Source organism: Staurois parvus, unplaced genomic scaffold (assembly GCF_062004578.1).
Source record: "Staurois parvus isolate SC_StPar_1 unplaced genomic scaffold, SC_StPar_1.0 ptg000335l, whole genome shotgun sequence".
Taxonomy (NCBI): domain Eukaryota; kingdom Metazoa; phylum Chordata; class Amphibia; order Anura; family Ranidae; genus Staurois; species Staurois parvus.
The window spans coordinates 1,247,226-1,260,047 of record NW_028318131.1 but is presented as its reverse complement, the minus strand read 5'-3'; the positions used below and the strand labels follow the sequence as shown (position 1 = coordinate 1,260,047).

The window sequence follows — 12,822 nt, the reverse complement described above, 5'->3', positions numbered from 1 at the left end:
CAGGTCCACCTGAAAAACGGGCAGGCGGACCCGATCGGAACGTCCGTGTGAAAGAGCCTGTAAAGGATTTTATAGCAGATATAGACAGTAACATTTTTGTCACTTGTCACCGCTGCACAGCATACGCAGTCTTAAAGTGTGATATTTGGTATCTATTAACTCTGCTTAACATCATCTTTTATATTTTACCCAAAAAAACTGAGTTACGTTTGTTTTTTTTTTTTTAATTAAAATACATTTTTTCCCCAAAAATTGCATTGAAACCCCCACCCCCCCATTTCTGCGTGACATACTGGGTTATGTATTTTTTTTTTACATTAAAATTAATTTGTCATAATTTCCTATTAGCAAAAAACCCCCCGCAAAATGCATGAAAAACGCAAGAGTCTATTACACGCAAAACGCAATCTGCTGCGGGGAAAAAAGTCCCTGACCCTTTCAAAAAAACACACCAGATCAGTGCACAAATGTGAACTAGATCCAGGGGTGGACTGACCATTTGGAAACTCGGGCACTGTCCGAGGGCCCGGGGGTCAGTAGGGGGCCCCATGAGATGCCCCTGGTACCTTTTTAATAGGCTTTTTGGGCAAGGACACAGGGGCCCCATGATCCCCTATTGCCCGGGGGCCCCATGAGTTGTCAGTCCACCCCTGAATAGATCCATAGGAAACCTTGCTAAATGGAGTGTATTTCTGCAAAATGGAACAATGCACCAAAATTCGCATAACCCCAGGTTCACACTTCAGTGTTTCCTGCAGCGTTTTGCAGAAACGCAGTACAGTCCATTTAACATGATTTCCTATGGGACAGATTCATATCTCCGCGTTTTCACCCGGTGCGTTTTTTGGAAAGGGTCAGGGTTTTTTTTTTTTTTAAAGCAAAACTCAGCGTTTTTGGTTCTATAGATTTCAATGGGAACGCTGCAGAAAAGCATGTATGGCATTTTAGCTGCGTTTTGTGTTTAAAATCTGCCCAGCAACAAGAAAAATTTAAAAAAACAAAAAAAACAAAATGGGAACCCCCCCCCCCAAAAAAAAACACTTAAAAGCTACTGCTAGGAGCATTTTTTTAAGCTGGTGTGCATGGAACCTGACTGGGCTATGCATTTTTAAATGTGGCTTTAGCTCTGCTTCGAGGTCATTTCAGATTGAAGTCTTCCTAAATTTCTCCAGGACACAAAAAAGAATCTGCAGTGGAGTTTCACTTTAAAGACATCCAGGTTTAGGATTCATCCTGCTGCGCTGTATATTCTAAAACCATGCATGTCTGGAATAAAATATTTTCTGCTACAAGCCTCACCGTGATCAACTCGATTGGTATAGGAAATCGAATCTTCGAAATGTATTTCTCATTTAGAAACTTCACTGTGAACAGGACGGCGATGGCAATGAGACCGATGATGAGAGAGGCGACGTTCGTCTTGGGCAGCTTGCTGCAGATATTCACGATGGTCTGGAGTGGAAGACAAAACCCAGCAATGGAAATCCTCAATACACTGTGCAAGGAACCATCCACTCACCGCAACGTGCCAAAACCAACAGGAGCCAATCAGAATTTAAAGTTACCAAAGTCGCTGTTGTAAGAGATTCTGATTGGCTTCTCTGGGTACAGTACTTTTGTTAAATAACTCCATATGTGACCCTTACACCCCGGTCACACCGAGCCCGACTTTGAAATTGTGCGCCTTACAGAAAAGCTGCTCGATTTCAAAGTCGGATCACTTGTCGACTTGAGGTGCGATTTGCAAGACATCTGACACAGATGTCTCTGCAAATCATACCAAAAGTAATGCATGCAACCAAGTCGGAACCGCACCGAAATGACTGTAATTGACACTGTAATTGCTGGCAATAGGGTGCGACTTACCATGTGATTTGCAAGTGTCGCATGGCATACAAATAGCATGCCAAGTTACACCCGGGGACTTATACATTAAGGCAAAAGTCTTCGATATTCCACATCTGCCAATTCAAGTATTTCATTAGCATACAGCAGTGGTCTCCTCTCTCCCCCCTCTCTCTCTCCCCCCTCCCTCTCTCTTCCCCCCTCTCTCTCTCCCCCCTCCCTCTCTCTTTCCCCTCTCCTCCTCTCTCTCTTCCCCCCTCTCTCTCTTCTCTCTCCCCCCCCCCTCTCCCCCTCTCTCTTTCTTCTCACTCTTCCCTCTTTCTCCCCTCTCTCTCTTTCTCTCTCACCCGCCTAAAAATTGCCACCCTAGACAAACGCTTGTTTGCCTCACAGTAGATACACCCTTGTAAGGGGGCACTCTGATGGGGGACACCTGATGTAAGGGGGCACTCTGATGGGGGACACCTGATGTAAGGGGGCACTCTGATGGGGGACACCTGATGTAAGGGGGCACTCTGATGGGGGACACCTGATGTAAGGGGGCACTCTGATGGGGGACACCTGATGTAAGGGGGCACTCTGATGGGGGACACCTGATGTAAGGGGGCACTCTGATGGGGGACACCTGATGTAAGGGGGCACTCTGATGGGGACACCTGATGTAAGGGGGCACTCTGATGGGGACACCTGATGTAAGGGGGCACTCTGATGGGGACACCTGATGTAAGGGGGCACTCTGATGGGGACACTTGATGTAAGGGGGCACTCTGATGGGGACACTTGATGTAAGGGGGCACTCTGATGGGCACCTGATGTAAAAGAGGACTCTGCTGAGTAGTCATGATGTAAAGAGGGGCTATTCTAGGTACATCTGATACAAGGGGGGCACAGGTTCTGTTTATTCACCATAATCTAATGACAACCTAATACACACTAATGTCTCCCAGGTCATGACACGGTGACAGATTGTCAGTGACTCACACACAGTGCTGAGATTATGGTCCCTGACTTTTTTTTTTGCTGCACCCCCAGACCAGATCCAGCCCCGTTATTAAACAATGAAGCACAAGAGCTAAACATAGTGCAGAATATATGTGACACTTCGTATATGGCAGTTGTATAATACCATAGGGTCTTACATAGATGAGGGACAGCGGGTGGCTCCTTTGGTTGATCTTTACTCCCAGAATGCTCTTCACCTGAGACACAACCACATGAACAGCCGCTGCACTGGTGTAACCACGAATCAGAGGCTCCGAAAGGTACGTCACCACGAAGCCGAACTGCATCAGACCCAACAAGATCTGCCAACAGAGACACGGAGATGAGAAAGATAGAGATCTCTGAAGGTTCTAAACAACTGACAAACAAATAAAACACATACAACTGTGCTGCATGTGGTCATGAATTGTTGCAAATTAGAATTATCAAATCAAGTTCCTTGCTGTTTATATATAAAACAGAAAATAATAAGTGAGCGCTTTAAATGTACAAGCAGCTAAGGCACACAGCATAACCAAAATAATACTCACATGAAAATAAAATAAAAGTGCAGCGCTAGAAAAAAATATAAATGTGTCACAATAGATAAAAGTGATCAAAAAAAGTCCCAACAACGGTGACCTAGGGTAACAATGCACACTAACCAGAAGTGCACATTATAAGTGCAATGTAGAAAAGATGGAGTTCATAGAGTAGTCATCAGCATGGAAAGGGTAGATGCATTCCCTTGGTCAGAGAAGATCCTCACGATGGTACAGAGCTGGGCAGAAGAAATCCACTAGATGGTAGAAAACGATCACTGCTCCACTCAAAAGAGCACTGTTCCTCCACTGTGCAAAAACGATATCTGGGAGAAAAGGTGCTCCCCACTCCTTGCTGTTCTTTCACATGTGTGTTTCTCTGTGCTCTCCCAGATATCATTTTTGCACAGTGGAGGAACAGTGCTCTTTTGAGTGGAGCAGTGATCGTTTTCTACCATCTAGTGGATTTCTTCTGCTCAGCTCTGTACCATCGTGAGGATCTTCTCTGACCAAGGGAATGCATCTACCCTTTCCATGCTGATGACTACTCTATGAACTCCATCTTTTCTACATTGCACTTATAATGTGCACTTCTGGTTAGTGTGCATTGTTACCCTAGGTCACCGTTGTTGGGACTTTTTTTGATCACTTTTATCTATTGTGACACATTTATTTTTTTTTCTAGCGCTGCACTTTTATTTTGTTTTCTTGCTGCTTATATGTTCTGCCTCTATGAATAAACTTCACTTGTTAAAAAAAAAAAAATCATATAAAGAAAAAAAAATTTATATAAAAAAACACCAATATGATGCAATCCTCACTTGAAATATTCCAACCAACAAGGTTAAGGCTGATGCCACCTGAACCCTGGCAGCATCCCTCTCTTCCTCATCCACCTTCGAGTCATTGCCCGGCAGAAGAAAACTGTCAGATGGTGCCAGGGACTCCGTCACACTTCCGACCATCACAGAGATGACAGCGAAGGTCCCTGCAGGGGGAGGGGAAAGAAAGGGCAAAAATGCTGACAACGCATTTAAAGTTCAAGACGTATAATTAATATATTATTATACCGTTTGCGCAGCGCTTTACAGCCATCTAAACCTGTGTTCCACACACAAAAAAAAAACGTGATACCTTTATTGTACACACATACATTTTCCTTAAAGTGGTTGCAAACCTCAATCATGAAATATGAACAACGCATATCCCTCTACAGTGGGCATTTGTCTCAATCCAAAGCACCTCTACAGTGGGCATTTGTCTCAATCCAAAGCACCAAGTGTCTTTTCAGTCTGCTGCTTTGTTCCTCTGCTATTTGCATGAATCACTTTGGCAAGTTTTCCTGACACCAGGAGAGAGAAAAGAAATGGTGACAGGGTGGGGGTCAGCACACAGCCTGTGATTGACAGCCTCAGCTCTGTTTCTGTGTGATGTGTGAAGGAGGGTGTGTGTCCCTCCCCTCCAAATCAGCTCTCAGAGCTCTACGCACTGAGTGAGTGTAACTTCAGCTCTCCGACCCCCTTTTTTCTGAACTCTCAGACAAGCTTTATAAATTATATACATTTTGAATGGATGTTGAGAAGAGAAGACTGCAGATAAACAGGTACAACTGATGTAGAAGAATGTGAGGCCAGTCACTTCACTGGGGGTTTACGACCACTTTAATGTTCCATCAACTGCCATTCCAATATCTAACAACACTGCTTAGTGACCCAGTACAGGTACTCATACTAGAGAATGGAATGGCAGTTGACAGTTCTTAGCCAAGAGTTATCCAGATTGTGGTGTCTGCACTTAGGACAGATTTTTACCATTTGAAAGCATAGTTCCAGCTTATTTGAACCCCCATCCCCCAGTTTTCCCTCCCTCTACCTTTATTTATGGGTCTTTGATCCAGTCACATAAGAGCCCAGCATCTAGTTGCTCTGTCCTGCCAATGTTGTGTCCAGGGCCATGTCCAGGAATCACAGCATCAACCTTGTTAGCATTACGCAGGGCTGCTGTTGGAAACCACAGGGCCTCATACAGCCAACCTGACAGCCCCCCCCCCCCCCCTTTCCCAAAAAAACAAAAAAGTTTATCATGCTTCAGTTATGAATGAACACGGCGAGTGATTAATACAGATCACTCATTGTGTTCATTCAGGAAAGAAAGGGGCTGATAAATGTGCCATATTTACCGGACCCTTCCCCCTCACTCCATCCTGAAGGATCCTATTATGTGCTTGCAGCTGCTGGTGGGAAAGAGGGAAACTGGCAGCACTTTTGGGGTAGGGGGCACATAGAGGGGCCTGGGGGGGGGGGACATATGGTGAACATGGAGGGTAATGAGTGGTGTGGTGGGGGGGGGGGGAGCAGTTACTGGAACATATCTCCTGTATGGCTTTCTCTGCAGCAGCTGAAAGCCAGTGGGAGGGACATGAAGCCAGCTTTCAGCTACTGCAGAGAGAGCCATACAGGGGATCGGTTCCAGTACTTGCCCCCCACCCCCCGCCGTGCCAATCACCATCCCTGCCCATATCTGATTCAACCAGGAAGCTGGGCCCCCTCTGCTGGCCTGGGCCACTTACAGGACTGGTGGTACCCCCTTATCCAAAGGAATTACGGCACATGCAGAGTAAATCAAAAAGGCATTCATATCAGCACTGAGATCCCCAAGTGGGCAGCCCCTGCATATTAAGAGACAGGGTCTGGGTGGGACCAACCCATAACGGAAGAATGGTGGGCTGTCTGTTGGTTATGTGTTAAAGACACTGGTAGCTTGTGATGAGGCAGAATTCTGTTTTACTTGTGTGACTTAAGTTACAAATCATACAGAGCACATTTCAGCAGACAGTGATAGCAGACATCTTACTTCCTGAAGAGAGGAAGAGAGAGAACCAACAAGTTTTACACATATGCACAACTGGTAACCTTAGTGTACAGTGCCATCTACTGGTCAAGTGATATTAACATACAATACTATATATAGTACATTATAGTATATGCTGTTGCATTCCCAACACTGTCCATGTAAATTTAGAGGAAGGGTGTGGGCAGGATGAACCTACAAGGTGGGCATGGTTTTTGTTCTACCGACCAGAAAAGTGGAGGGATTCCGGGCCCATAATGTTGGTAAGTATACATTAGGGATCCTCTTCTTTCTCCAGCAATGGGCAATCCTGAAGGCTAACATAATGGTATGAGTGCTGTTCCCTGCAGCATTCTCCTGTGAGCCCAGGGCCCTTTGACACACATCTAGGGGCATATCCTTGATGTCCCGGGCACTGGAGGACCGGCATTGGATCACAGAGTGGTATGTTAGTGGGGAACCACACCAGATAGGAGTACATGAACTTTACGCCATATAATGTGGTAGAACAGGTAAAACGTGTCACAAACTGCTTTCAATTATTTTTATAGAATTTTATTGGCAAACATGAAGCATACAGAAACCTAGAACACTGTACTTACCTGCAGAGATGTGTCGGGATGTGCCGAATATGCAGTAAAGAAGTACAGGATAGAATGAGGAGTACAGACCAAAGACTGGGGGGACTCCGGCCAGCAGGGCGTACGCTAACCCTACACAACACCAACACAGAAACCACATGGAAATTATATAGATTTATACTTTGGCAACAAACTACACATCTTCTAAGACTTTTGCCTGTCCTCAAACATTCTGTAACGTGGTGGGAGATGCAGACTTCTTATTTAACAGACCAATGAAGAAGAACCTTGATATTTAGTGGTCAGGTGTCACCTGAATCGCTGCCTTGTGAATTACCTGGGCTGTCTCCCAGATTCTAAAATGGTGTCAATGATGTAAAGAGGTTATGTAAACTATGATATGTGTTACGATGCTTATACTTCCAGAATGTTCAGGGTCCTCAAGATCTCTGGGATTCCCAAGAACTTCAGCACTTCCAGGATACAAAATGTGCCATTACCTGCCAATTGCTGACCCGGATTGCCTGACCTGACTATCCTCTCACCTGCCTCAAAACCTGCTTGGACCTGACTACTCTCTTGCCTGTTGTGACCCCTGCCTGGACTTGACTATATTCTTGACCTCTGCCTGGATCTGAATACTCTCTTGCCTACTGCAACCCCTGCCTGGACCTGACTACTCTGTTGCCTGCTTCAACCTCTGCCTCTATTCACTTGCCTATCACTGCCTTGACACCTACCTGGACCTGAATACTCACTTGCCTGCCTTGACCTCTGCCTAGAACTGAATACTTTCTTGCCTGCCTTGAACTCTGTCTGGACCTGACTACTCTCTTGTCTGCTGCCTGCCTTGACCTGACTACTTCTTTGCCTGCCTCAACCTCTGCCTGGTCCTGACTACTCTCTTGAGGACAGCCTGCCCTCTACCTGGGCCAGAATACTTTCTTTCCTGCATTAACCCCTGCCTAGGTCTGACTACTCTCTTGTCTGCTGCCTGCCTTTACCTCTGCCTTGACCTGAATTCTCTTTTGCCTGCCTCAACTTCTGCCTTGGCCGACTACGTTTTTGCTTGCCTTGGCTTCTGCCTGGCCCTGACTACTCTCTTGCCAGTTGCCTGACTTGACCCCTTCCTCTGACCTAAATACTTTCTTGCCTGCCTTGACCTCTGTCTGGGCCTGACTACTTTTTTGCCTACCTGCCTTGGCCTCTGCCTGAACCTGTCCACTCTCTTTCCAGTTGCCTGCCTTGACCTCTTGCCTGGATCTGACTACTCTTTTGCCTGCCACAGGTTCTGCCTGGACTTATCTACCCTCATGCCTTCCTCGACCTCTGCCTGGACCTCACTACTCTTTTTCCTGCTGCATGCCTTGACCTCTGCCTGGACTTAACTACTCTTTTGCTTGCCTTGACTTCTGCCTGGACCCGACTACTTTTTTTCCTGTCTTGACCTCTGCCTGGATCTGACTACACTCTTGCCTGCCTCAACCTCTGCTTGAACTTGTCTACTCTCATGCCTGCCTCGACCTCTGCTTGGACCTGTCTACTCTGTTGCCTGCCATGACCTTTACCTGGATCGGACTACTGTCTTGCCTGCCTTGACCTCTTCCTGGACCGGACTGTTCTTTTGCCTGTCACTCTGTGAACAGTCTCTGCACCATAGCTCCTATGTTTAGCAGCTCCTTAGTGAGGCAATCCTAGGTACTAGTATGCAACAAAGAAAACCAGGGGCATTTAGGGTTTCAGGCCAATCATACTTTTTATGGTGACAGCCAACTGTCAGGGCTCTGTCCACAGCAGAGGTACTCAGGGACCTGGCATTGCTGCCAGTACCTTGCATGGCCGCAGAAATGCACGCTGGTGAAAATCTATGCACATTGGCGCATGGACGCGAGTCGGAACACGCATGCGCACTGGCGCATAGTTACGCACGCATTAGCTCAGTTTGGCGGCAGACAGCCTTTATAAGGAAGCCCATCTCTCCCTCAAATTGCTGGTTGATCCCTGACTCCCCAGTACCTTTGTCCGTGTTCCCTTGCTACTGTGATCTCCTGTTACCAATTTGGCTTGTTCCTAGGCCTGTGTTCTCTGCCTGACTCCTGATCTAACCCTGGCTTGGCGAACGGATATTCTCACCTGCTCTCCTGATCTGACCTCGGCTTGGCTAATAGATATTCTCACCCGCTCTCCTAACCGGACCTCGGCTTGGCTAATAGATATTCTCACCCGCTCTCCTGACCTGACCTCGGCTTGGCTAATAGATATTCTCACCCGCTCTCCTGATCTGACCTCGGCTTGGCTAATAGATATTCTCACCCGCTCTCCTGATCGGACCTCGGCTTGGCTAATAGATATTCTCACCCGCTCTCCTGATCTGACCTCGGCTTGGCTAATAGATATTCTCACCCGCTCTCCTGTGTATGACCCTGGCTATCCTAATGACTACTTCTGCTCCAATCTCCACCTGGCATCTGACCTTGGCTTTGAACCTACTACTCTGTGGTCCTCTGCTACCCTGAAGGCCTGCATACCTCTCACGGGCACCACCTGTCTGCAGACATCATTCCAGTACATCAGCTGTGCTCCTGGGTGTACCTTTGACAAGTGTTCCTACAGGCGACCCGTGGGGCTGACTCCTTCTGTCCCATATCCAGGGAAGTCTGGACCTCAGCCGCAAGGGAAGCCCTCTCTCCATTGGTCTCTAACACCAGGTATGTGATACCAACTTACTTGGATAAGCCTACCAGGGGGTAGCATAACAATATGACACACATGGGGTAGCATTTTACACAATTAGAAGGTGGGAGGCAATGACTGAAGTCAGGAAGTAGACAGTGCAGCAACTCTCAGATTTCAGGTGATCGCTGAACCCATCTCTCAAGCTAGAGGGTCAATGTAAATCTAATGGGGCAAATCTGTAACCATTTTAGTCTGAATACTCATATTCTTGTATAAACCCAATCATGACCGGTTCTCTTTATAGCCTGAATTCTGTACCTTGTGGTAGTTGGATGATACCAACGCTGATCCCGGATATTATATCCCCCACCAGCCACTCTTTGACAGGATATCGCGGCAGCCAGCTAAGTATCGGAATAAGTTTCAGGAGAAGGGATTTCACCACCGTCCCAGAACATCTGGAATACAAAGAAATGCAGCGTGAGCAAAGCAGGTTATTAGGCGCACCTAGAATTATCTCCGCAGTATTCCCCCACTAAGCCGGATTATAACAGTGGGTGGAAATGAGGAGACGTCAGGGAATAGACACAGCTCAGTTGTTGGAGCTAAAACCTCCGGTGCTGTGAGAATTCCACCCCGGCTACACCGACATATGTCTGGGGTAGGCAATCCTCCTGTCACATTACCAGCAATGTGATAAAGAAGTAATAAACACATATAAAGTAATATATGAATAATGGAAACACAGATGTATCTTAAATATTGTATGGAATGGGATTCTGGATCGGGAAAACTGCCAACTTAAAACTATTTATACGTGTTCACTAAATGTAACATTCATTTCCAGAGTCAAGACTTTGTATGTGCAGAGCTAGTGTTATTACCACCATCCACTGCCAGCCTGCAGCAGCTGGAAAGTGTACAGAAACCCAAAACAGAATGATTGATTTGAACAGATCGCGATCCCTTTCCCCCAGACACACACACTTACAGTTGCAAGAAAAAGTATGTGAACCCCTTGGGATTACATGGAGTTTTGAATGAATTGGGCATAAAATGTGCTCTGAACGTCATCTAAGTCACAACAATAGAAGAACACAGTCTGCTGAACATAATACTACACAAACATTAGATGTTGCTATGGTTTAATTGCACATAACATTTTTACAGGACGACCACGCCTAGGGAGAGTAGCAACAGTGCTAAACTTTCTCCATTTGTAGACAATCTGTCTTACCGTGGACACATGGACATCAAGGCTTTTGGAGATACTTTTGTAACCATTTCCAGCTTCATGCAAGTCAACAATTCTTGATCGTAGGTCTTCTGAGAGCTCTTTTCTGCGAGGCATGGTTCACATCAGACAGTGCTTCTTGAAACCAGTAAACCCAAAACAGGTGTGTGTTTTTTAAGGGCAGGACAGCTGTCAGCAACACATCCAATATCATCACACTGATTGGAGTCAAGGTTGGCTCACTCCTGGCTCCAATTATCTCTGGGAGAAGTCATTAAGCTAGGGCCTCACATACTTTTTCCTCCCTGCACTGTGAATGTTTACATGTTATGTGCAATTAAACCATGGCAACATCTAATGTTTGTGCAGTATTATGTTCAGCAGACTGTGTTCTTCTATTGTTGTGACTTAGATGACGTTCAGAGCACATTTTATGCCCAATTCATGCAAAACTCCACGTAATCCCAAGGGGTTCACATACTTTTTCTTGCAACTGTACTAGGGCAAATTTAGATAGAAGCCAAGTATCCTGCAAACATGTCTTTGAAGTGTGGGAGGAAACCAGAGTGTCCAGAAGAGCAAACCCATGCAAGCACAGGGGGAACATGTAAACTCCATGTGGATAGTTTTCTGGTTGAGCCTCAGACCCCATTGCGTATTTTCCTTGACACTGTGGGCTCGTTTACACCAGATGCAGTTTAATGTGTTTTCATAAATAACTGCGAAAAACACACCGCAAACACACCCCAACGTACTGCAAACATGCTGGAAATGTATTACAAATGCATGTAACCAAACATGCAGAACAGCACGCTGAAGCTAGGGATTGTGGTCTAACAAGCCGCCACTGGAGCATAATTCTTTCCACTGACACCAACGATGAAGCATAATTCATTCTACTGACACCAATAATGGAGCATTATGCCTTCCACTGATACCAATGATGGTGCACTATCCCTTTCACTGATACCAGTGATTGGGCACTATTCCTCCCACTGACACCAATGATGGTGCACTATTCCTCCCACTGACACAAAAGATGGTGCACTATTCCTCCCACTGACACAAAAGATGGTGCACTATTCCTCCCACTGACACAAAAGATGGTGCACTATTCCTCCCACTGACACAAAAGATGGGGCACTATTCCTTCCACTGATACCAATGATGGGGCACTATTCCTTCCACTGATACCAATGATGGGGCACTATTCCTTCCACTGATACCAATGATGGGGCACTATTCCTTCCACTGATACCAATGATGGGGCACTATTCCTTCCACTGATACCAATGATGGGGCACTATTCCTCCCACTGACACCAACGATGGGGCACTATTCCTCCCACTGACACCAACGATGGGGCACTATCCCTCCCACTGACACCAACGATGGGGCACTATCCCTCCCACTGACACCAATGATGGGGCACTATTCCTCCCACTGACACCAACGATGGGGTACTATTCCTCCCACTGACACCAACAATGGGGCACCATTCCTCTGACTGACACAAAAGATAGGGTACTATTCCTCCCACAGACACCAATGATGGGACTCCTCCCTCTAATATCGACGATGGGGCATGGTTCCTTCCACTGATATCAATGATGGCTCATTTTTCCTTCCATTGATGCCAATGATGGGGCACTATTCCTTCTCACTGATACCAACAATGGGGCACTATTCCTCCAACTGACATCAAAGATTAGGTACTATTCCTCCCACAGTCAACAATGATGGGGTACTAATCTTTCCACTGACACCAATATTGGGACACTATCCTTCCCACTAATACCAATAATGGCACACAATTCCATCCCACAGACACCAATGATAGGGCACTATTCCTCCCACTGACACCAATGATGGGGCACTATTCCTCCCACTGACACCAATGATGGGGCACTATTCCTCCCACTAACACCAATGATGGGGCACTATTCCTCCCACCGACACCAATGATGGGGCACTATTCCTCCCACCGACACCAATGATGGGGCACTATTCCTCCCACCGACACCAATGATGGGGCACTATTCCTCCCACTGACACCAATGATGGGGCACTATTCCTCCCACTGACACCAATGATGGGGCACTATTCCTCCCAC

General features: G+C 46.4%; 1 protein-coding gene across 2 annotated transcripts in view; it reads right to left on the bottom strand.

Moving 5' to 3' along the window:
* Window positions 1-12,822, bottom strand: part of LOC149457102 (solute carrier family 26 member 6-like) — a 72,676-nt gene that overhangs the window by 39,719 nt on the left and 20,135 nt on the right. For both annotated transcript variants that reach the window (XM_089684073.1, XM_089684074.1), the window contains exons 3-7: window positions 9,794-9,933; window positions 6,821-6,931; window positions 4,190-4,356; window positions 2,985-3,149; window positions 1,300-1,452 (exon numbers count right to left, since the gene is read on the bottom strand). In XM_089684073.1, coding sequence (XP_089540199.1) covers window positions 1,300-1,452; window positions 2,985-3,149; window positions 4,190-4,356; window positions 6,821-6,931; window positions 9,794-9,933 — 736 coding nt within the window. The remainder of the gene's footprint in view (window positions 1-1,299; window positions 1,453-2,984; window positions 3,150-4,189; window positions 4,357-6,820; window positions 6,932-9,793; window positions 9,934-12,822) is intronic.